The following is a 23,884-nucleotide window of genomic DNA, read 5'->3' on the forward strand; positions in this document are numbered from 1 at the left end:
GAATACAAAAAATAATGTACCTTGGGCAATGTAGAAACTTATTTAAAAGAGTTATAATTTGTATCAGTTTTCCCCTTTTCGATTATAATGTCATTCCTTAAATAAAAAGAGTATGTTTAACTGTTTCCGATAATACAGAAAAATCTTTTATTATCTTTAAGTTGATTTACACAGGTATATGAAAAACTATTTGGTAATTGCAGTGCAGTCTTTCACTCGATACATTATCGTTAACTTTATTTAATCAAGACAATGCTTCCGCGGTATGTGTGTCGCGAAAAGTCATGTCAATATCATCGAACTCCTGAAGCCGGCGATGATTGGAACGTCTCAATTGCATACGGCGGTAAGCAGCACGAGTCCGGCTAATCGGACGGAGTGCAACGAAACAGTAAAGTACCAGGGTCACAACAATTACCCCAAATAAAACCAGCAGAATGGCGACAGCCAGGTGTTCGCTCTTTGCTGGCAGGCGATTGTGGATGATAACAGTCTTATTTGCCGGCTCACGGACACAATAATCCCAGTCGGTATTGTCAAGGTCGCTAGGAGACCAGTCGGGATTCAGATGATACCCCTGCCAGCAGATGCAACCGAAATTGTCGACAACCTTTGTGCATATGGAGTGATCCGGGCATTCTCCTTGTATCGTACAGTTCTTAACTAGTATAAGCGGGCTAATATAAAAATATTTGTCACCGATTAACAAGTTTTTTGTCTTACTGACGTCGCAGTAGATGCCCTTCTTCAGCACTCAATCCAAGAAGGTATACACAGTATACAGCTATGTAAACAGAACATTTAAATGCGGTGCACATTCTGTTAATAAAATAGACATAAGTGTTCACAGCTATACGTCCGATGAGTAACTGCCAGCAGCTGAAAATGCATATCTTATCGACCACTGCGTTATCAAACGAAATGGGTATGTGTTTATAAGTTTTAAGATGTTAAAATAATTTAGCGAGTCCAGTTTTCGTTCAGTATGTAAATAAATTGCATTAATTCGTATTTGCTTATTTACACCACTTTTGACAAATACATAAAAAGTAATTAATAATTCCCGTGTGTAACTCTTTCGTTTTAGGTCAAACACACAGAAACATACGTAAAATCAATTCGAAATCTGCTTTCAGGTCGTATAAGAATCTAAGCAAACCGAAAGTCCTCACATAAAAACTTATTAAATTAAAAATTTAAAGTGTTGGAAAACGAAAATATTTGGTGGCGAGCATTGAACTCTGAAAACAGTGAGAAAGCAGAATCTAACCGCGGTTAGCGATCGTTTATGTTAAGGAACAGCTGATCTCTGGTTGTGCTCCCACTTTATGGGTGTGAATTATCAAATGTTAAATCTTATTTGAGACACTTTCGCTTTTTAGCTTCCAATCTATAAAATAATCAATTAAAATTTTGTATTTCCAGAAAACGGTTATAAATGTTAAGAAACATATCTGAATATTTAAAAACTTAACAGCTAACTGAAATTTTTTGTGGAAGAAATAAGTTGCCGCTGTTAATAACAGTTTGCCAAGCCATGTTATGTTAATGCCAGCATTAATTTGTTTCTGTTTAATTGCCGTGCTGGCCTGCTGTATACTGTTCCTGTTTTTCGTGTTTTCTCATGTAAATAGTACAACTATGTACCGTAGCATTCAACTACCGTTAATAGTATAACAGTGAATAATGATAATAAGGCTGTGCCAGCACAGTTTTCATATATACGACTTGCTTCTATTCAGCGGCGCTCTAACCATCCTCGTCTACATTCTACTGCCTCATCGATTCGCCCTGCGCTATGACTACATCGATAAGGAGCACATTGAGGAGGCTCTTCTTTCGGCAACCATTTCGAATATCTCATCACAGCAGGCAATCGATTGCAGCTACAAGGAGGTGCTAGCTGAAAGCACATTTGTCTACGATGCATCGCATCGTGCGGCTATTCTGCGCGGGGAGGAAATACGTCTTGGCGGTGAATACCAGCCGGATGAATGCCGTGCACGATTCAGTACTGCCATTATTGTGCCGTATCGGGATCGGCAGGAGCAGCTGGTCGCATTTCTCAACTATATGCACAACTATCTGCGCCTGCAGCAAATCCATTATCGAATTTTTGTGGTAGAGCAAAGCGATCGGAAACCTTTTAATCGGGCCATGCTCTTCAACATAGGCGCCAAAGTGGCAGAAAGTTATGGTTATCCTTGCTTAATACTGCACGATGTAGACTTAATGCCATTGAACTCTGGTCAGATTTACGCATGCACAGTTCTGCCAAGGCATATGAGCTCAGCGCTGGACAGCTGGCGCTTTCATCTGCCATACCGCACACTATTTGGTGGCGTTGTGGCGATTAGTACCTCGCAGTTTAAAATGATAAACGGCATGTCGAATCTGTACCATGGTTGGGGCGGCGAGGACGACGATTTGTACGAGCGCCTCAAAGTCGTGGGCATTGAGATCTGCCGCTTTGATCCGGCGTACAGTGAGTACACAATGCTAAAGCACAAACACGCTATACCAAATGAAAATCGAATGGCATTGCTGCGATCCGCTTCACTGCGTATGCACACCGACGGCCTCAGCTCGCTTGTCTACCAGGAAGTCGAACGCAGAATGCATAGTCTCTTCACGCACATCCTAGTCGAGACCTAGACGCAACTATTCACGTCTTCAGCTTTGTCATGCTAAACTGTTACTTAGCTTCTAGTTGTAGGAATCTCTGTGAGCCCAGTACGGCAAATGAATGTATTAATGTAAAAAAGAGCGCTTTGTTATAGTGTACTACATAATTTAACTTGTTGTAGAGTCATATTACGTAAAGTATAGAGAGAGAATACAAATAAATAACAATAAATTATAGTTGACTGTTTTTAATTGATAATAAGTATATTTTAACTAGCTTGTGTACACTGAGATACACTAAGGAGCAAATTGCACAATACACATCTAGATGTACTCTATATATAATAGGTTGCTTGACTGTTTGCCTAGACTAACAATAAATTATGCACATTCACTTTTTAAATTGATATTTGTTGAATGATACAACGAGCAAAACTTCAAAACTGCTTAAAAACACTAACTCACAAAATCACACGCACATACACAGACATACAATTGCACATACACTCATTTATAATTTAAATATATATAGTTCGGAATAGTTATTTAAAACATTGGCTATTTGGCAGACATGCTCGGTAGGCTGTCGCTGGAATGATGTGTCTAGTTCAAGAAGTTAAGTATGTCTTGTTGAGACAACGTGTTAAGATTCTTGCTATCCGGGGACTGGGTCATCTGTGGCATCAGCGTGGGCGTGGGCGTGGCCGTGCCAGCTGCACCCAGGATCATTGGCTTGTTTAGTCCGATGCTCGGCTGCATGCTGTTCATGCTGTTTGCTGCATTGTAGCCGGTTGGATATATGTAGTTAACCGTGGGTTGCTGCAGCGTATACATATTGGCACCATTTGCATTATTGGGCTTGGCAATCTGGCTGGCGGCACCAGCAGAACCAAATGGATCTAAGTCGTCCAGCGAGGAGAAATTGTTGTTGCTGCTGCCCTGCGGTGAGGCTAGCTGATGATTCATGACCAGCGGATTTGCGCTATGCCAATTGTTGCTATTGTTGCCGCTGGTATTGTAGGGCATGGCGAGCTGAGGAACAGCTGCTGCTGGCGTGCTCTGGACAGTGCTTAGGGTGCTCAGGTTGCTTTGCATTAATGAAAACATGTCCGTTTTGGATGTTGTCTCTGTCGTTGTATTGTGCGTTATTCTGAAAATATAAGATTTAGACTTAATTTTCTCGGTATTCAGCGCTGATTGCATCATCTACTTGAGCTGCTCCCTTGTTTTGACAGGCGCCAGTGCTGAAATTGTAGGTTTTGGCGTCGGAGCGCTCGCTGGCTGACCCACGCTGAAGCCGGAGAACATATCATCGTCGCTCTTATTGCCATTGCTAGCACCAAAGCTGCTTGAGGGTGAGAGCGTAGCATTGTCCAACTCATTGGCCAGTATCTCGGAAGCATCCTTGGGTCTATATGAGGTTGTATTGTTTAGAATGATATGTTGTACTCGAGAATTTAAACCTTACTTGTTGTCCCGCTGTATTGTAGACAATTGCTGGAGCTTTTCTCGTTGCTCCTGTTCCACTCTACCCAGCATTTCTTTGATTAGCGCTACGATGGTATTGAATTGCGCTATGGTCAGTCCATTTTCTACGCTCAGCGGCACCAGGAACGGTATGCATTTGTGCGCCATTACATCCTTTGTGATACCCAGCTTTGTGTTCGTCATGGCGATTTTATAAATGCCTGCAAAGAAGTTCATAATAATAATAATATGGAAAAATATTGGTAAATTTAGACAACACCTATTATAGCCATTACAATTGCAGGCTCGCGGCTCTGTATCTGCTGCAAAAATGGGAGAATCTCGTCTAGCACCAGCCACTTGTCCAGGTTCTCCAGTAACTTGCCAATCGATATAAGACAGTTAACCTTAACCGAAACATTGTTGCTAAGCAGACAGAGTTTTTTAATACGCGGTATGACTGCGTTCTTCATGGCATTATAATCGATGAGAGTGGAAAAGGTAGGGAGCACGCCCAGGCAGAGCTCCTGTATTTGCGGCATGTCACACTCCAGTGAACGGTAGAGCAGGGGCAGCACACTCTGCTTCACTTCCTCTGCAGGCGTTAGCTTGAGAAGCAAATCCATTTTTTGCATAAATATTAGAAGGATCTGTATGGGATCCGTCAGCCTGAAAATGGGCTTCAAGTGTGGCAGTATGTGATCGCAGTATTCGCGTTGGCTGCTCATTTCGGCAATCAGTAGCACATTGGGCAACACAAATGGAATCATAGGCGAGTTGACGAACTCCTTAATCAGATAGGGCAATATCGAGTGTAAATTCACGCGATGCGGCAGCGTAGGTATTATCTGCGGCAGACCCTTGTAGAACTTCGATTTCTGCAGATTGTCCCACTGATAAAGTGAATCCAAATAACTGAGAGTCTTGACGCCCACGTCCTGGAAGTAAGCAATCGATTTCAGTTCGTGCAACTTCGGCCGCAAACTGGCGCTGGGATGCAGTAGGGCTTTAAGACTTTCGGTTAGCTCGCTCGGTATTGTGTTCATGGGCGGGTACTTGCGCTGATTCAACTCGTTGGCGTAACGCCGAAAGCCACTGTAATCGCTTCCAAACATTTTCAGCGGTTTGCCCGAGTAAATTGTGAAGATGAGCACACCTAAAGTTGTAATTGTACAGTCATTGATATTGATAAGAATCAGTAAAGAGCGCTTACCCAGCGAGAAAAGGTCACTGTCCGGCGTGTTAACACTGTTTAAAACCAGCTCCGGCGCTGTATACTCTAAGCTTGGCTGCGCCAGCACATGCAGGGATGTGCTGTACTCCCTACATGGCCAGTGAGGAGTGCCATTTGTTGAGGGCTGATTGGCTATGCAGAAATCGAAGCCAAACAGTTTCCAGCTGCGGTTCTTGTTGATCACAATCGTTTCGGCGCTTATGTTGCGATGCACTATCTTGGCATCGTTGTGCAGGAATTGCAGGCCATCAAACAGCTGGAGCAGCCCGTGGCGAATTTCAACATCGTAAAGCTTCTTTTCCGAACGCACCGCGTCTCCAACCACATTGGCGAGCGATGCAAAAACTGGCTCCGTGGCAAAGGCCAGAGAATCGCGACTCTCTTCCAGCGGATGCTGGACGGTTAGGACATGTGGGTGTCGTATTTTTGTTAGTTGCTGAACGCCCCGGCGCAACGTCTCCAACATTGTTTCCCGGTCGTCTTTTGACCAGCGTTCCAGTACCTTTTTCTCGAACACAAAGACCGAGACTTCCTGCTTGGTGCTTTTCTTGTGGCCATTGTAAACCTTCCACATGAGTCCTAAATATTTAAAATGTTTGTGTACTGGTTAGCTGGATGCGCATATGTCAGTAAATATTTCCTGCTCTTACCCACACCCGCTGTGCAAATCTGGTCCAATACTTCGTATTCCCGTGTTACATTATTGCCAGGCAGCACACCCGAAAGCTGCGAGACCGTATGTACGGCGGACGAGTAGAATTTGTTGATGACATCCATGCTTGCTGCTTTTAATGATTACTATAAAATTGTTAAGCAGCTTTGCAGCAATACCAAATGTTTTTGCCAAATTCTTTTTGTTTTAGTAATCAATAGAGTCAGTTCTGCTGTGAACTAGTTCAATCGTACTCTTCGATAAATGCATGCTGCTATCGGCCGTTTAATGCGATTTATCGAACTACTGCAATTAACCGTTCTTCTCCGTTCTCGCGCGCCTTTCAAATATATATAAATAGGAATTTTATATTTACGTTATTAAACTGAGCATTCCGTGCAAAAAAAAAAACTAAAAATTTGTGTAGAGCAACAACAAAGGTTTTTATATTATGCATAATGCAAATAGATATGATTTCCAGTTTAAATTAAAAAGCTGCGTTAGTCGCGCTTGAATAGGCATAAACGATTTTTAATGAGCGTATCAATATATAATTACACTGAAAAGTAATAGAACGATTAGCTGAACAATTTGAAAAGCCGTATCTGAAAATTAAATATTATCCAAGCACAATTTAAAAATTCTCCACAAATGTAAAGTACACATTGGTAATGAATTGAGTTCTTCCATAAAATTTCCATTTCATTAGTATAACATATTCTCCAGTTGGCATTATAACGGGTAGCCTATCAGCTATTGGATAAAAATTTTTTAAGTAGTTTATACCCTATAAAACAGAAATTTTTTATTATTTTATACATTCTAAAGGTAAAATTTAACTCACGTTATATGGACATGGATGATTAACTGATGTTAATTCTCCGATTAGAGCAAAGAGTAGATCGGCAAATTTATCTTTTGGTTTTCGCATGTGTCTACAAACATCAAATTCTCCGTTAACTATCCAAGGCTTGTAGCCGTTGGCTCTTTTGTTAACTTCATATTCTATTTTCATAGAATTCGATGGATGCAGTATATTCACGAATACATTCAGGACGGTTTTGTTGCGCTGCAATGCTCGAAGCCGACAAGTGTCGATTAGCACCCAGGATTTGTTGTGGCTCTCGCAAACGGCGTTCGTCATCTTAAAGACGATCCCGCTCTGTAAATATATACAAAATTAGATATGCAACAGACCTTTTGTTTCGCACATTTAGTTTTATTATTAGCAGCAGTGGCAGCAATAGCCAAAACATATTCCATCTGCCCGCCATCGTGGTATTTTCAGCATGGAGTGCTCGTTACGACTGCATGATTTTCATCTTACTTGCACTCGTTTATTAATTTTATTTTAATCGAACATTAAATACATATTAAGCTACTTTCAATTATTCTGTAATTTAGCATAACTCTATGTGTTCAATAATACACATATAATATAAAATATCATTTTATTGGCATTACGTTTCGTTTAATTTTTATACTCACAATGTGAAAAAGTCCGTCTTTGCGCATGAATGCATTTTTTTCGAAGCTATTGAAATTTAGTATACATGCTCGTGTATATCTGTACAGATACATTTTTAATATTATATGGATTCACACACTGGGGGCAAGGCATAACAAAATTGGAATGAAGACTATTGATGATAAAGAAATGTTTCACCCACTTACCTTAGTGCTATTTCCGGCAACATTTAAAGTGTGCTGAATTTGTATACCCTGAACCTACTCAAAATGGGTAAAAAGGGTATTATGTATTTGTGCAAATGTAACAGGCAGAAGGAAGCATCTCCGACCCCATAAAGTATATATATTCTTGATCAGCATCAACAGCCGAGTCGATCTAGCCATGTCCGTCTGGCTGTCCGGCTGTCCGTCTGTCCGTCTGCCCGTCCGTCCGTATGTATGAACGCAAGGATCTTAGAACCTTTAAGACCTAGAGACTTGAAATTTGAGCTGTAGGTCCTCCTAGTGCCCGCGCAGATCTAGTTTGTTTCCGATATTCGATAACTCGCCTCGTTTCCAAGTAGTCGATAAAAATAGCAATTTTGGTAAATAATATGAGCTAGAGCTTCTAGAATAGTATATGTATATATATCAAGTATCTTTCATTTTATACCTATCGCCTGTTGGAAGAAGAGGGTTCAGGGTATCCCCTAGTCGGGAGCTCCCGACTGTAACGTCTTACTGGTTTAATATGGTTTGTTGGCATATCTTACAAATTTAAAGGAATCAACTGTAATAGAATGCCAAGCCTCTAGAGAGCTCGGGAAGACATTCAGATAAATTTCGAGGATTGTCTGTTTTTTGATGCACGGGCTTCAGCTGGTGACAGGTCATCACCAGGATTTGTTATAGGAATCAAAGCTTTATATATATTACTTTTAACCGGCCTGAGTCGTTACGTATTTAACTAAGCTCTGGGATTTTTACAAACGCTCGCTTATAATGAGATCTTGCTTTTGAATTAATAGGTAATAGGGTATTTTTTTTGTTACTTTTTATCTGTAAATACAAAATTTGTGTGAAAAAATTTGATATAATGCAAATAAACAGGCAAAAAACCATTTTGGGGATTAAAAGGGATTCGACAAATAATTTATTTATATATTTTTGCCTGCATGGCATTTTTATCTGGAATATATAAATGTGGTTATGCAATTTAAATGACTCAAACATTTTTCTATCAAGAACACCCTAAATTAATCGACTTTTTTTTAAATTTCGACAAATGAAAGTTAAACCTTTCTCGAATTAGTAGCTAACCCCTGTTGGATATGGGTTGAGAATTAAATCTCTATGTATATCTAAGCTCTTTGTAAATTAAAAAATTGGGAAATTGAAAGCCATTTTGATCTTATTTTCCTTAACTGTCGAAAACCCTTAGGGAGTCCTTCTTGAAGTCCTCCATGTAATTTTGAAGCCATTACTCTTTCTCAGAAACTAAATTCTTATTTAATTTTCTTGGCTTTTAACATTCAGATTTTTGTTCAACTCGACAAGATTTTGCGGGTTCTATATAGAAGGTTTGACGTCATTTTAAAATGTTCGACCTATCTTGATATGTATTTAATTTAATTCTACTGGTTTTCCAATGCAAATAGAAGTTTGTGAATCAATTTTTTTGAAGTACTTGATATGCATTAGTTGCGCTTCAGCAAATAGTCAATTTTTAATACATATTTTTTTATAAAATAATTTTTGGCTGTCAAACTGTCATTAAGTAAATTTTCATATACTATACATAGATCAATAACTTATAAATACTTTTCCAGAAATCTTAACTACAAATATTTTGCCTTCTTCCGCCACAAACATCAGGTTGCTTATATGTGTGTGTAGCTAAAAAAAAACCAAAGTATTGTTGTTTTCTCTGCCTCTGGGATAGTCGAACTTGTCACTAGCAGTACTCAAGGAGAAACTGGCCAAAACGGGAAGCACATACTTCGGGAAATAACCAAGTAAATGAACGTGAATGACATATTATTGCACATCAAGCTTGGACTGAGCAGAAACTTTGTAAAGGCATTGAATGCAGAAGCTAAAGAACTAAAGCATCTTACAACTTGTTTGCCACCTCTTTAAATGGCAATTATTGAGGAGGGCGTATTCGATGGCCCACAGACTTGAAAGCCATTAGGAAATAATGAGTTTTACCTTATTTTGACATTTGATCAAAAAGCAGCAACAACAAAAGCGCGTATTATATTGGAACTGACCACAATTTAAAAGAAAAAACAAAAATTATAAAAAATTTGAGCAAACATGTCACTAAAACTCATTTTTCTCCATTCCCCCTTAGATATTTTTCCACCTAGCTTCGGTGACCTCGGCAATAAACACGGAGAACGATTTAACCAAAAAAAAAAAAAACAAATAGTTCGACATCTATTGGGTTCGGGAAAAGAGAACATGAAGGGGATGTGCGATATGTGAGGGTCTCATACGAGCAGCTGATTCTAATAAATAAAATCAGAATTAGAAAAGGAAATGCCTGCGCTTGGTGCTTACTTATAATATTGGAATAGTATACACAGATCGAGAATATTTCATTGTTTCGATCTCCCGATTCACAGAAAATGCTATATTAAAGTTAATATTGTCAAATAACGCTTTAACTAACGTAATGATTTTAATTACTGTTATACACGTGTTTTCTTAAACGTTTTCATGTTCTAAGCTCTGTCCTTAAACAACGATTAAATAGATAAAACCACTCGATCGATTCCACTAATTTTGATGTTTAATATAAACAGCAGTAATTTATTAGAAAATACAATTTCAGGCATTAAATAGGTGCAGGGAATCACGCGCAATTTACTGAGGCGTAACTTATTGAGCTTTCGAATAATTCCGAAAAGTAGATTTATACCTTTAATGGTGTATAGCATAAAAAAAGTTGTATTTAATTTCTATCAGGTTAGATCGCTTTGATATTTAAAATATATCAAATATATAGAAGAAAAAAGAAAAGCCACCAAAATCGCCAGCCCGCGTCTATGTTTCACCCCAAGCCCGCCCTTGCAATCTACTATTTGCAGCCTATTACAAACGAAATTGTAGGGTATTTAATCCTTGGCGTCATGAATATAGACGTTCGCTTACTTTTATACCCATTTTGTTTATTAAGATATCTTGACTTAACATATATATGCTAAACCTTCTCAACATGCGACTACTATATAATATAGTTGCCTTTGCAAAGGGCAAATTACTACAAGGGTATTTAATCTTCGGCGTGCTGAAGATATCCTAACTTTCTGGTTTTGTTTGTCTTAGTTTTCAATATATCACATAGCTATCGTTGGTGGCGCTTGAGTACATTAAATTACGCACTTTAAACTTTTTGAAACAAAATGTAAAAACTATAGCAATTAACTAGCTACAGAAATATATAGCCATTAAATGAGGCGTAGCTTTACAATAATTAAATAAAAATTGCTTAATAGTTTTATTTGGTGCACAGCGCAACTAGACTAGTATTGGAATTCTATCAAGGCAGATCGCTTCCCTTGAAATGGCATGTAAAATAAAGTATACGATCTTCGGTAACTTCTTGCTTCTGTCGGGTCTGCTGTTGCTGATGCTAAACAACAACTTTAATGTGAGAATGAAGTACGTATCTGTAGAAAATTTTAATATATTTAATTTGCAGAATGGGATTGTCTTTAAATTGACAAATGCCGTCTGTGAATCCTATAACAAGTCCTGGGTGGAAATAAATCAATGTCGTCTGAAGGCCGTGCAGCGAAACAAGGCGATCCTAAACATTAACCTTTATATCTTTTATCCTGCGTACGATATCAAGACAAGAGCGCAGATTCTGACAAAGGCCAATGGCTACAAGCCTTGGCTTTTTGATGTCACAGTCGATGCCTGCCAGTTTATGCGAAAAAAAAACAACCCTACTTTCAAATTGATTTATGATAACTATAAAAATTTTACAACATTTAATCATACGTGTCCCTATCATGTAAGTACAAATTAAATTAGATGTGGCTTTCGATTAATTTAGTACAAATTTACAGGGCAATTTAACTCTAAAGGATTATTATCCCACAGTCGAAAAGCGTATATTGTTTCCAACAGCCGACTATTTAGCTATTCTAACCTTTCTATTTCATAAACAGAAAGCTTTTGTAGTAAAGGTTTACTTTTCAATTGTTGAAGATTTATTATAGATACTTTGTTCATAAATTGGAACTTTCTAAAATAAATGCAATAATAAAACAAGTAAGAGGTTCTAGTCGGGAGGTCCCGACTAGTGGATACTCTGAACCCTCTTCTTCCAACACCAAATGCAGCTCGCGCTACGCGCTCGTTTGATTTAGTAGTAATAAAGAAAAATGAAAATAAAAAGAAAAAAATTGTTCCCTTGGCAGGGTTCGAACTCGCAACTAACCGGACCACTTACCGCTGCCTCTACTCAAGGGCCACACCAATAATTGCGCTTTAATGAGAAAAACCAAATAAAATAGCAGCGCAGAAAACAATACAATCGCAATTGCAATGCTGTTGATAGAATTCAAAGCAAACACGCATCAATGTGTGTGTGTACATGTATACAGAAATTTTTGGAATTTGCGCAGCAGCTATGCTGCTAACACGTGCGCACATAACTTTTGTATTTCTTAACCGATCTTAATGAAATTTTCGACAGTACATCTTATTGTTGAATAGAATAAAGAATATTTGTGTATTCTCAAAAATTCTATTGCAAATAAATTGTGGCTTAAATTGATGGGCAATACAAGTTGGATAATTAACTTGATTTATTGTTTTGAGGTGGTAGCGGGGAGGTGGCGATAGCTTAAAAAAGGAAGGATACTTGATATATATATACTATTATAGAAGCTACGTGTCAAGTTTGGTGACTATAGCTCTTATTATTTACTCAATTTGGTCAAAAAACAGGATTTCGAAATCGATTTTTATCGATTGCTTGGAAACGGATTAAGTTATCGATTATCGGAAAAGAACTCTTACTGCGCATGGACATGGAGGACCTACAGCTAAAATTCAAGTCTCGAGCTCTTATAGGTTCTGAGATCCTTGCGTTCATACATACGGACAGACGGACGGACGGACGGACATGGCTAAATCGACTCGGCTGTTGATGCTGATCAAGAATATATATACTTTATGGGGTCGAAGATGCTTCCTTCTGCCTGTTACATACAGTTGCACAAATACATTATACCCATTTTAGCCATTTTCAATGGGTACAGGGTATAAAACCACTCGATCGATTCCAGTAATTTTGATTTTTAATATAAACAGCATGAACAACAATTTCAAGTATTAAATAGGTGCAGGGAATCATTCGCAATTTACTGAGGCGTAACTTATTTAGCCGTCTAATATTTCCAAAAAGTAGATTTATACCTTTATTGCATAACTAGAATTGTAGTTGAATTCTATCAGGTCAGGTCGAAACTCTTTAAATGTCATTAAAAATGTTATATTTATCTCTATATATAAAACTGTTTGTCCTGACTGACTGACTGACCATAAGAGCTAGGAAGCTGAAATTTTCATTGTAGCTACCTTATGTAATGTAGGTGCACGTTAAGGCGGGGTTTCGGGAAATTCCACCCGCAAGTGTGGAAAAATCGCGAAAAACGTTTGTATGTAACTTTTTTGTTTAACATCCGATCAACCTCAAACTTATTTTCAAAGATCTTTGTTCAAATTCATTTGAGGGGTGTTTAGCACTTTTCGAAAAACCCATTCCTCCTTGGTGCAAATGGGGGTCGAAGATTTGGTGGATGACGTTTTGTGCTCAAATTTATTTCCAAAGATCTATAAGAAAAATCATTAGAGACGTGTTTCACATTTCTCGCAAAATCTAAACTCCTTCGATGGAAAATGCATTTTTAAGATTTTTTTGGTGAATTTTAAGAGTTTTCCGATTTGCATAAAAGTTGTTTGATTCCCGTCCGATCAGTTTCAAAATCATTTTCAAAGCTTTTTTGATTTTATAACTTACGTGCCACGGGCAGGGCCGGGTTATACCCGCTAGTATATTATATTTGTAGATGAAATTAGCACCCAAAGCATTCTACTATTAGCAACCTATTACAAATGAAAATACCCTACATTTAGTCCTCGGCGTTATTAACATAGACGTTCGCTTCTTTTTATACCCACGTAGAGGGTATTCTAATTTTGTCACAAAGTATATATCATGCTTATATATTCCAGATCAGCATCAACAGCCGAGTTGACATAGCCAAGTCCGCCTGTTCGTCTGAAAATATGAAAGTATGAAATATATAGCTGCCATTGGAACGATCGGTCGAAAAGAAAGTTCTTGCAAGGAGACTATTTTGTTTATTTAAATGTCTTGACTAATCATATATATTAATAATATATCAACATTCGACCACTATATCACTACAAGGGTATTTAATCTTCGGCGTGCTGAAGATATCCTTTCTCTCTGGTTTTGTTTGTCTTAGTTTTTAATAACCACAAAGCTATCGTTTGTGGCGCTTCAGTACAGATGTACCTTCTGGGTTAAGGGTTAATAAGCACTGCAAACTTTTTAAAACAAAATATAAAAATTATAGCCATTAACTAGGTACAAAAATCAATAGCCATTAAATGAGGCGTAGCTTTTCAATAATTAAAAAAAATTGCTTAATAATTTTATTTGTGCATATCACAACTAGACTAGTATTGGAATTCTATCAAGGCAGATCGCTTTCCTTGAAATGGCATATAAAATAAAGTATACGATCTTCTGTAACTTCTTGCTTCTGTCGGGATTGCTATTGCTGATGCTAAACAACAACTTTAATGTGAGAATAAAGTACGTATCTGTAGAACATTTAATGTTTTAATTTTTAATTTGCAGAATGGGTTTGTCTTTAAATTGACAAATGCCGTCTGTGAATCCTATAACAAGTCCTGGGTGGAAATAAATCAATGTCGTCTGAAGGCCGTGCAGCGAAACAAGGCGATCCTAAACATTAACCTTTATATCTTTTATCCTGCGTACGATATTAAGACAAGAGCGCAGATTCTGACAAAGGCCAATGGCTACAAGCCTTGGCTTTTTGATGTCACAGTCGATGCCTGCCAGTTTATGCGAAAAAACAACAACCCGACTTTCAAATTGATTTATGATAACTATAAAAATTTTACAACACTTAATCATACGTGTCCCTATTATGTAAGTACAAATTAAATTAGATGTGGCTTTCGATTAATTGAGTACAAATTTGCAGGGCAATCAAATTGTAAAGGATTATTATCCCACAGCCAACAGCCATATAAGGTTTCCAACAGCCGACTATTTATTTATTCTAACCTTCATATTTCATAAGCAGAAAACTGTTGAAGTAAAGGTTTACTTTTCAATTGTTGAAGATTTATTATAGATAATCTGTTCGTAAATTGGAACTTTCTAAAATAAATAAATATATTCGTTTTCGAAATATTTTGAAATGAAATTCGTGAAATGAATGTGTATTGTTTGATTGCAGAATTCCTATGTATTTCCGTTCCCATAAAGTATATACAGATATTCTTGATCAGTATCAACAGCTTAGTCGATGTCAGACCGTCTGTTCGTCTGTTTACGCAAACTTGTCTTTCAGTTATAAAGCTATCAACATGAATGATTGAATGGGCCAAATCGGATCACTATATCATATGGCTGTCATAGAAATGGTCGATCGAAAATTCAGTTTTTGTAAGAAACCTTTTTTTGGTTAGACACCTTGATCAATCCTTCTAATATGTGAGCCAAATCTTATCAACATCGGACTAAATACTACAAGGGTGTTTAATTTTTGGTTCGAGTTTTTTCTTTTTCTTTGTTATAGTTTTCAATATATCACAAAACTATAGTTAGTTGCGCATCAGTATTTTGCAAAATATACTCTGAACCAATTCAATTGTGCAGAAGGATTTGATTGAGCTCTGATATTGTACTTGAAGGTTCTTCGTATTTAGAACGAAGCTGTTCTTCTCCATCGTATCAGTGCAACTAGTGTATTGAAAAAGCTTTTGTGTTAAATGCCAAATACTTATAAAACCGGACACAAAAATTATATTCAAAATAAGTAAGAGTATTCTAGTCGGGGGTGCCCTACTAGGGAATAGCCAAAACCTACTTCTATCAAAAACACAAGCTCCCACGCCGGGGCAAGCTATTGATATGTTTTTCAAAACATAATCGCCCTGATCAGTAATATATATACTGTATGGAATCGTAGATGCTTCCTTTTACCTGTTACATACATCTGCACAATACGATCTTAACCCGCTTTAACTGCTTGGGTTCTCAATGGGTTAACTCAATGGGTTCGGGGCATAAAATTTCGTATTGCAATTGTGGAATTTAAAACAAAGGTGTTCGTATATAAAAATTTTGTGTGTGTGTGTGCGTGTCTCAAATGCGGATGAAATCGCCTTAGAATCTGGCTATTATTTCCAAAATTAATGTATTGTGGTCCTTAAGCAATTATATCCACAATTTGTACTATATATATTTTAAATTAATTTGTATTAAAGTGGAAAAGTCGTATTTATACTTGTATGTATTCGTCTTAACTGAGCCAAAACTTGAACGGAATAATATGTATGTTTTTTTTTTTATAAAAATTTGTATATTTTGTTGTTTTAATATGTGAAAAACTAAACAATTAAATCGAACATTAAAGCGAACCGTATACGGTCCTGTGGTATACCACAGAATACTTTTATTGCTCTTATCTGTATTTAAATAGACATTAATATATTATTTAAATAAGACGGATGACGACCCACAGATCGAAGTGCAGCAAGTAAATTTAAATAACGACTCAACGTTTCTTTCCCAGTATAATTGGAAATGGCTTTATAGATTTTTAAGTTTTTCTTAAAGCAAATAAAAGCCGTGAAAAATATTGCAGTCGATGCAAATGAGTGTGGCATACACAGCTCGAGATATATTAAGAGAAAATAAACGTGGATAATGACTTTTAAACTGTGAAAATATTGATTTTTGCGAATTGTGTCTTATAGTAGATCATCCGCAATCTACCTGTTAATATTGTTAACTTATGCTCCAAGATAGTAAAAGACCTGATGGGCTTGCAAGCCAATATACTCTTTTGCGTTTATGCGAACAGCTTATAGTTATTTTCCAGTTAAATTGCAACGCAAATATGCAATAAAGTAGCAAATTTGCGCAATCAAGTATAAGCACAATGTTTACCCATTTCACTTTAAATTAGCTAAAAACTCGCAAAATAAACACATTTTGACAGGCTTACGAAATACGCAAGAAAATGTATACAAACTTTAATCCAGAATTTATTTAATCACACAAATTTGTTATGCTTTTTAACTTTTCTTGGAAGGATTGGAATCAGAGCTGACACCAAAATAATTGAAAAAATGTATTTTATTTTATTTATTGTCTAAGAATAAGATTGATTAGTTTGGCGATCATTGTAAATATTTAAACATTTACATTTCTTATATACTTAACTTTTATTTAATGATGGTAACCAACTTGCGACCGTTTAACTGCACTGGAAATACATTTGTTTACCAGCTAAAATGAATAGTTATCAGAATATTTACACCTGCCTCGGGCCGCACACATACCGTGTGTGTGTGTGTGTGTGAGTCGTACACACGCATACTACATGAAGCAGCTCAATAAATAAAACACTCGAATGCATTTAGAAAAATCGCGTTTGGGACTTTATTGGTGGCTGCCACCCCACACACAGATACACACACATAGGCACACACACGGACATAGACACACACACACGGACGAAACGATGGACACACACACAGACACATACATGCACACAGGCATGCGGCAGCGTTTCGGGGCTTAGCCTGGCTCTGAGCGCCTGGTGAAAGATGGCGATGCCACGAAATGCAGTCGAGTTGTTTACGCGATTTGTAGCTGTGGCCGATGCTGAACCCGTCCGGAATTTCAATGGATTTTTCGCAGTGTATGTGTGTGTGTGTGTGTGTGTGTGAACGCTTTGGCCAAGTGCGGGTAATTTTTGCGTTCTATCATGACAGGTATTTTTATATGGAGGGAATTAAAGTCGTACGCCGCGCGGCTGATGTGTTGAGTCATAAAATAAATCAGAGAGCTTGACACAAGCGTCGATGTTAAATCACGCCTGTGGCATATCGAGGGTTCCGCACAATTGAACCATCACCCCCCCACCCCACCCCACCCCGCCATTTAGAGGCGGCGATAACTATGCAGTGACAAGCAGACTATTTGCCTCCAAATCCGCAATAGCAATTACCGCTGCAAAATGTTGCTAATTCAGACTTTGACTTTTGTATGATTCTCGATTTGTTTGTTTACGTTTTACACACATTCGGCCGCCTGGGCTAGGCCCGAGCTTGGTATTCCAAAGACACCATGACTTGCCGAAAAACTATAATATTATTCATCATAATTGCAGGTAATTGGCAAGTGTACTCAGCTCAAGAGGCAACTTGGGTGGCGATGCGTATCCAAATAAGGCTACTTAAATGCAGAGCACCAAACCTGCTTCAGCTTCGGCAACCACAGAAATAGTTCAGCATTCGCATGCATAAAACCTTTAATTGGCCGCAAAGCTAATACATTATTTTCAAATTAATTGAAGATTTTTGATTATGTTTATTTGTATATTGTTATTGAAACTACAATTATATTTGTTACTTTAAATAATAAAGTGCTTTTGGAAATAAAAACAAATAAGAGCATTGTGAGCGTAGGCTATTGACTGCGCCATACTCTGTTCCCAGTGCTTTGAACCCAAATTGAGTAAATTTTGCTTTTTAATTCATGTGGGTATTCATAACTCTTTATCAGGTTCAGGGGATCCAGCTTTAAGTGCGACGATAACAGATCTCTCGGGGAAATAACATTATGCGTATGTGTAATAAATATATAATATATATTGAGCACACATCCCTTTAACATTTATTGTAAAATGTTTTAGTGTCTAAAAGTTGTCAATTGAAATTTATGCTGTTTTCGCAGAAAACCATACTCAATATTGTCAAAAGACAGATGGAGATTAGTATAAGATAGAAGTATAAGACGTATAAGACACATATCAATTACTAGTAATAAGAAATTATCGATAGTCTGATTTGTGATGTTGAGCAGAGAGGATATGAAGAAAACCGCGGACTCAGGAATTCATTGAGACAAAGAATGAAGTTAAAGAATATGTCTATACACATATGAAATATAAATTATAATAAAAAATAATCAAAGTCATCATGACAAATAAATACATATTGTGACATTATTAATTGAGTTGATAGCTCGCAACTATCAAATCGTTGTAATAATCGGTTCGATTGCCTTGAGCCATTTGACATTAATGTGTTTATCACACATGGAATGATTGGCTCCTAATGTTGGGTTTACTGGTGCGCGTGATTGTGTTTGTTTACATTTCAACAGCTTCCGATGCGACATTCTGTTCCAGATCATAAGCAGCTGGCGAAGACATGACGTATGAGCACTTTGTGAGTACCATAAAATATTGTTCTAAGCAAACATATTACATTTTTTTCACAGACATCATTAAAATACAACGGACAGAAATATGCACAAAGTGAATTAATGCGTCTTTTGTTTGTTTATGTACATATTGTACATATGTATATCAGTTAATAGAATTTAGCCTTTTGTTGTGTGAAAAGATACAAAAGCAAGATACAGATGCAAACGTCGCAACAAACACGCTGGCAATTACGTGATTGATGGCTGCGTCGCGATTATAGCTCTAAGAGTGAGTGTACTGTAGAATATACACGCTTGACCGTCTAGAGATTGGCAAGAAAATAAACGAAAACAAGTAAGAGGTTCTAGTCGGGAGCTCCCGACTAGGGGATACCCTCTTCTTCCAACAGGCGATATGTATAAAATGAAAGATACTTGATATATATGTATGTATATACTATTCTCTAGCTCATATTATTTGCCAAAATTGCTCAAAAAACAAGATTTCGATATCGATTTTTATCAATTACAGCCAAGTCAAGTCTCTAGCTCTTATAGGTTCTGAGATCCTTGCGTTCATACATACGGACGGATGGACGGACGGACGGACGAACGGACAGACGGACGAACGGACAGACGGACAGACAGACGGACATGGCTAGATCAACTCGGCTGTTGATGCTGATCAAGAATATATATACTTTATGGGTTGGAGATGCTGCCTTCTGCCTGTTACATACATTTGCACAAATACATAATACCCTTTTTACCCATTTTCAATAGGTTCAGGGTATAAAAAAAAAGGAAAATTACTGAGCTGCTAAATTTATGGGCGAACAACGCCAAACGACGTCTCGGGCGCACAATGCAGGCATACAAATTAGGATCAACTGACGGATGTGAACTGGACAGTCGACGGCGATGATTCAATCGCTCCACAGGCTCAACTTGGCCTTTTCCCCGCACGCGGATAAGCCGCGGTTCGAGTCTCTCATGGAGTAAAAAAAACACGTTTAGTTCACGCTTGAGAAAATAAGCGTCAAGCCAAGTGCCGCCGAATAACAGACGCAGCTTGCTCAGGTAATTAATTAACCGTTTCGTTTGGCGACTCTCGCTGCTCTGCCTATCGACAGCGCCACTCAATTTGACTTTTGTCTGTAACCGCGAATGCGGCGACGGCGACGCTGACTGCGACGCCGACTGCGACTGCGACTGCGACTTGCGCTTGCTACCCCAAAGCTTGGCTTGGCTTGGCCGCCTACAATGCTGGCGCAGCAGTCGCCGCCGCTCGTCTTGGGCAAGCGCAGCAACCGCGACCGCGACTGAGACGGCGACAGCGACGGCGACGGCGACGGCGACGGCGAGCGCGACTGCGGCCGTTTCAATAGCTAAGCCGCGTTCAGGCCTCCGCTTTGGGCCGCTGTCAGGTGTTGTCGTTTTTGCAAGCCGCAGTCGAGCTGAGTCGGTTTTCGTCTGCCTGGCAGCGCGGTTCTGGAACGCGTTCAATTCGTTGGAAAATAAGCTCGGTTTCGGGGGATATCGGTGGCGCGCTAAACGAAACGCGAAAAATAGCCAAGTCGTTTTTCCTGAAATACATTTTCCGCCAGTCGGAGTTTGGTTTGCTGTTCAGGAATTTGGATTTTTTTTGCCGCTGGCCAGCTCAATTGTGCAACGTCGGGCTACACTGCGTGAAAAGCGTGAAAATTTCGAAAGTGCGCAGCCAATTGCAGCGAACACTATTTGGATACAACCACACACATGCACACACAAACAGCATACAGGAAATTTTGATCGCCGATCTTTGTTTTGAAAACAATTTATTTGGCAAGATCAAAATTTATAGATCCGCCCATAAACGTTGGATTCGTGCAATTCGCGCTACTGAGTAAGCCAAGTTGTGTATTTACATTAAATTTGAAATATTTGTATGATTCATGATATTTCGTGTGGTGTGTGGCATTATCTAAATTAAAGAAAAAATAATAAAACAAGTTTCTGGTATTTACAAAGTGTTTAAAAAAAAATTTACAATAACATGTTTAATTGAAACTTTTTGACACACAAATACTTTACGCATATGTAATATTTAAATATATCTTGAAATTCAAATGAAATATGTATTTTTCGATCTTGAAAACAGTTTGAACTTTGAAAAAAAATGTGTAATGAATCAATATGTGAAATTTGAAGGCAATTTTTGGTCAAAACAATATTTATTTTTATGCTCTGCTCACAAAGTGTATGCGAGCATATTGGTTTTGGGCAATGTTCGTCGTACTTTCTGTTTATCTGATAAGGCTGTTTATAGATAAAGCTGTAAAATGTGGAAAACCACAAAGTTTTGTCGCTAGAGACAACAAATTAAACTGATAGATTACTGATGAGCTCCTCTAAGATTCGTGCTGAAAACTCCTTTAATCAAGGCTTAAAAGTCTTTAGTTTGGGCTTGCATTCTTCGAGCTATTAAGCCAAAAACCAAGTGTTCTCTTTATAACTGACTTAGACTCTAATAACACTGTAAACAGAGTATTGCGCAGTTGGTTGCACCCTACTGCAAAAAGGGAATAAAGAATATGCAGTCTACTTTGTTGAACTGCACACGACGTCTAATCAACAAAAACTGAGAGGCAAGGTCACTTTGAATACACTAGGCATAATAAGTATGTTATCTGGCGTATTCTATTTGGCAGCTCTTTACTGCCATATAAATATTTAAGTACATCACCTTTGCCAACCCGCAAGGTGTGACATGTGATTTATATTGGCTGTGCATTTTCTTTATATACTAGAAAAGCAAAGTCAGGGCACGTGTCGTTACTTCCATCATATCAAATATTCCAAACATTTCTCGAATGCATACATTTTGCATTGGCATGAGAAAAAAGATTTGCTTTCCTCTAATTATGCGAACTAGTTCTTGGCGACAAAGATCTGAATGTTTACTTCAAGCAATGTGTGTGTTAATTTTTTTAAGTTAGTTTTTTTTCCTGCATTTTAGCAAAAAATCCTCTTATTTTCATTTTCTTTTTTATGACTGATATTTATATTTTATAGTCTACATAGATGTTAGAAATGAATTAAGCTATCGTAAGTTATAATATAATTATCGATCCTTGGGTTCCCATTAAAGACAAACATGCAAATGTCTTGAGAATTTATTACACTTTTTAATTGTCCGTTGGCTAGCTTTAAAAAAAATTTACTGTTCAAAAATTAAGTTTTTTATTTGAATTTTTTTGTTTTTAATGAATTTAACCTTGATTATTTTGTTGCTCAACCACGCAAAAAAAAACTGTTGTTCATTAAGTATCAAATTAATATGACTAGGTCTACAATATCTATTAAAGACTGCATTCCTAAAATGAAATATTTGAATAAGTATTTGTGCAGTTGCCGTTCACTTGCGATTAATTCAACCATGCTAATATTTTGCGCTGTCGCACGTGAAACTATCAAATGTATATATGTGAGTGTGTGCGTGTTTGTGTGTGTGTGTGTGTGTGAGTGTGTACCATTTTGATTTTCAGCTAAGTAAAACCTTGAAAAACTTAATCGATGCAAATATTGAATCAAAGTCAAACAGCATTAAACTTGCCGAACTTTACCCGGGCTCTGAAAAAGTTTGTTTTTCCTCGCAAAAGGCGAAAAACTGCATAAGCTGCGAGACAGACAGAGAGAGAGAGAGAGAGAGAGCAGCGAGTGCAGGAGAGAGAGATAGAGTGACAAGCTAAGGTTGTGGCTGGTGTTAAGGCTGCGGCGCCTTAGACTGAAGTTGGAGCCAAGGCTTTAGTCGAAGGTCTTTTTTTATGAATGAGCGCAGCGTAGCGCAAATATTTGACAAATCCCGCGAATGCGCTGCTTACTTATGCTGTCGTCACGTCGGGATTCGATGGGTTGCCGGCCAGTCATACTGATGAGGCTTGCAGGAAGCTGCGGCTGACAGCCAAAAGCTGAAAGTCTTCTTGGCGCATTTAACTAAGCCCAAGCATGCACACATATGTTGCATGTATTTACGGCAGTGTCTCGGCGCGGCAGGGCAGATGGGGATGGTGAAAAAAGAAGCGAAATTTGCATGCAATTTTATCGAGGTGTAATTTATATTTCGCACCTTGTGCACTTTTTGCAGCATTCAATTTGTTTGGCTCGTTTGTAGCCGCTGCTGTTGTTTATGCAATTTGCGAGCTGAGGCGTACACCAAAGGAAAGCAAATGGCCGCACAATGCCCAGACCGAGACTCAGATTCAGATTCAGTAACAGCAACAGCAGCAGCAAAAACAAACACACACACACACACACACACGCATGCATGCAGACACAGACACTAACAGCGCTAACGAGTGCAGTCGCGTATCTGTATCTTACGGATAGCTCAGGTAACACACCTCAGCGCTGTGCTGAAATGCGCCAATTTGTATGCAAGTGGCGTTAATCGTGTAATCCGGCAGCAATGCGTTGCACACAGTTGCCAGCCCCACAGCCCCACAGTCCCCCATGCCAGCTGCTTGGGCAACGCCAGCATAGTCCAAGTCGAGGTCGAGCTACGTGAGATGCGCCATTGTATAAAATTGATTTGTAATCGATAAATGTGCGAATATTGCGCTAACGTTTAAATCAAAAGCCAAAACATTTGCCGTTTGGCCATTTGGCAATTTGCCCGCTTTGCATGCCCAACTGTACCCAGATACAATTGTATCTGGCAATTGGAAATATTTTGCTTCGCCAGTTCTTGGCACTTTAATTATATACGTGTGCCCGTGCCTGGCCAGGCCGCCTTTTGTGCTGGAAAAATTGAAAAATCAAACACAAGGAAAACCACTCGACGAACCGCAGCAGCCGCTGTCGCTATCGCAGTCGCAGTCGCCGTTGCAGTCGCCGTCGCAGTCGCAGTTGTTGCTGCAGCAGTTGCAAGTAGCTGCTGCCACTGACA

General features: G+C 38.3%; 4 protein-coding genes and 1 long non-coding RNA gene across 6 annotated transcripts in view; 2 read left to right on the top strand and 3 right to left on the bottom strand.

The window, feature by feature from the left end:
• Positions 1-197: 197 nt before the first annotated feature.
• Positions 198-1,166, bottom strand: LOC135436622 (uncharacterized). Of its 2 annotated transcripts, none has more exons than XR_010437566.1 (2): positions 728-1,166; positions 198-663 (listed from the first exon to the last, which is right to left on the bottom strand). It is a non-coding gene; the product is annotated as an uncharacterized LOC135436622 (long non-coding RNA). The 2 variants fall into 2 exon arrangements; XR_010437565.1 differs by having other exon boundaries at positions 724-1,166.
• A 403-nt stretch (positions 1,167-1,569) lies between these two features.
• beta4GalNAcTB (beta1,4-N-acetylgalactosaminyltransferase B) lies at positions 1,570-2,862 on the top strand. Its single transcript, XM_064694273.1, has one exon. The coding sequence runs from the start codon at positions 1,687-1,689 to the stop codon at positions 2,653-2,655; it is 969 nt and encodes a 322-aa protein (XP_064550343.1). The 5' UTR covers positions 1,570-1,686; the 3' UTR covers positions 2,656-2,862.
• On the bottom strand, positions 2,858-6,193 carry LOC135436614 (SCY1-like protein 2). Its single transcript, XM_064694269.1, has 6 exons — positions 5,977-6,193; positions 5,306-5,905; positions 4,373-5,248; positions 4,094-4,313; positions 3,836-4,036; positions 2,858-3,775 (listed from the first exon to the last, which is right to left on the bottom strand). The coding sequence occupies exons 1-6, from the start codon at positions 6,101-6,103 to the stop codon at positions 3,229-3,231; spliced, it is 2,571 nt and encodes an 856-aa protein (XP_064550339.1). The 5' UTR covers positions 6,104-6,193; the 3' UTR covers positions 2,858-3,228.
• Positions 6,194-6,493: 300 nt separating this feature from the next.
• Positions 6,494-7,361, bottom strand: LOC135437064 (uncharacterized). The gene is made up of 3 exons (XM_064694896.1): positions 7,190-7,361; positions 6,823-7,140; positions 6,494-6,765 (listed from the first exon to the last, which is right to left on the bottom strand). Exons 1-3 carry the CDS (start codon positions 7,250-7,252, stop codon positions 6,613-6,615), a joined length of 534 nt encoding a protein of 177 aa, XP_064550966.1. The 5' UTR covers positions 7,253-7,361; the 3' UTR covers positions 6,494-6,612.
• Positions 7,362-20,411: 13,050 nt separating this feature from the next.
• wat (waterproof) overlaps positions 20,412-23,884 on the top strand; it is a 34,211-nt gene continuing 30,738 nt past the window's right edge. Inside the window, exon 1 of the mRNA XM_064694178.1 lies at positions 20,412-20,842. The gene's annotated coding sequence lies outside the window, so the exon portion shown is untranslated. The remainder of the gene's footprint in view (positions 20,843-23,884) is intronic.

This window comes from Drosophila montana, unplaced genomic scaffold (genome assembly GCF_035044405.1).
Source record: "Drosophila montana isolate Dmon_TW-CO22-7 unplaced genomic scaffold, ASM3504440v1 contig_3733_1, whole genome shotgun sequence".
NCBI classification, from domain to species: domain Eukaryota; kingdom Metazoa; phylum Arthropoda; class Insecta; order Diptera; family Drosophilidae; genus Drosophila; species Drosophila montana.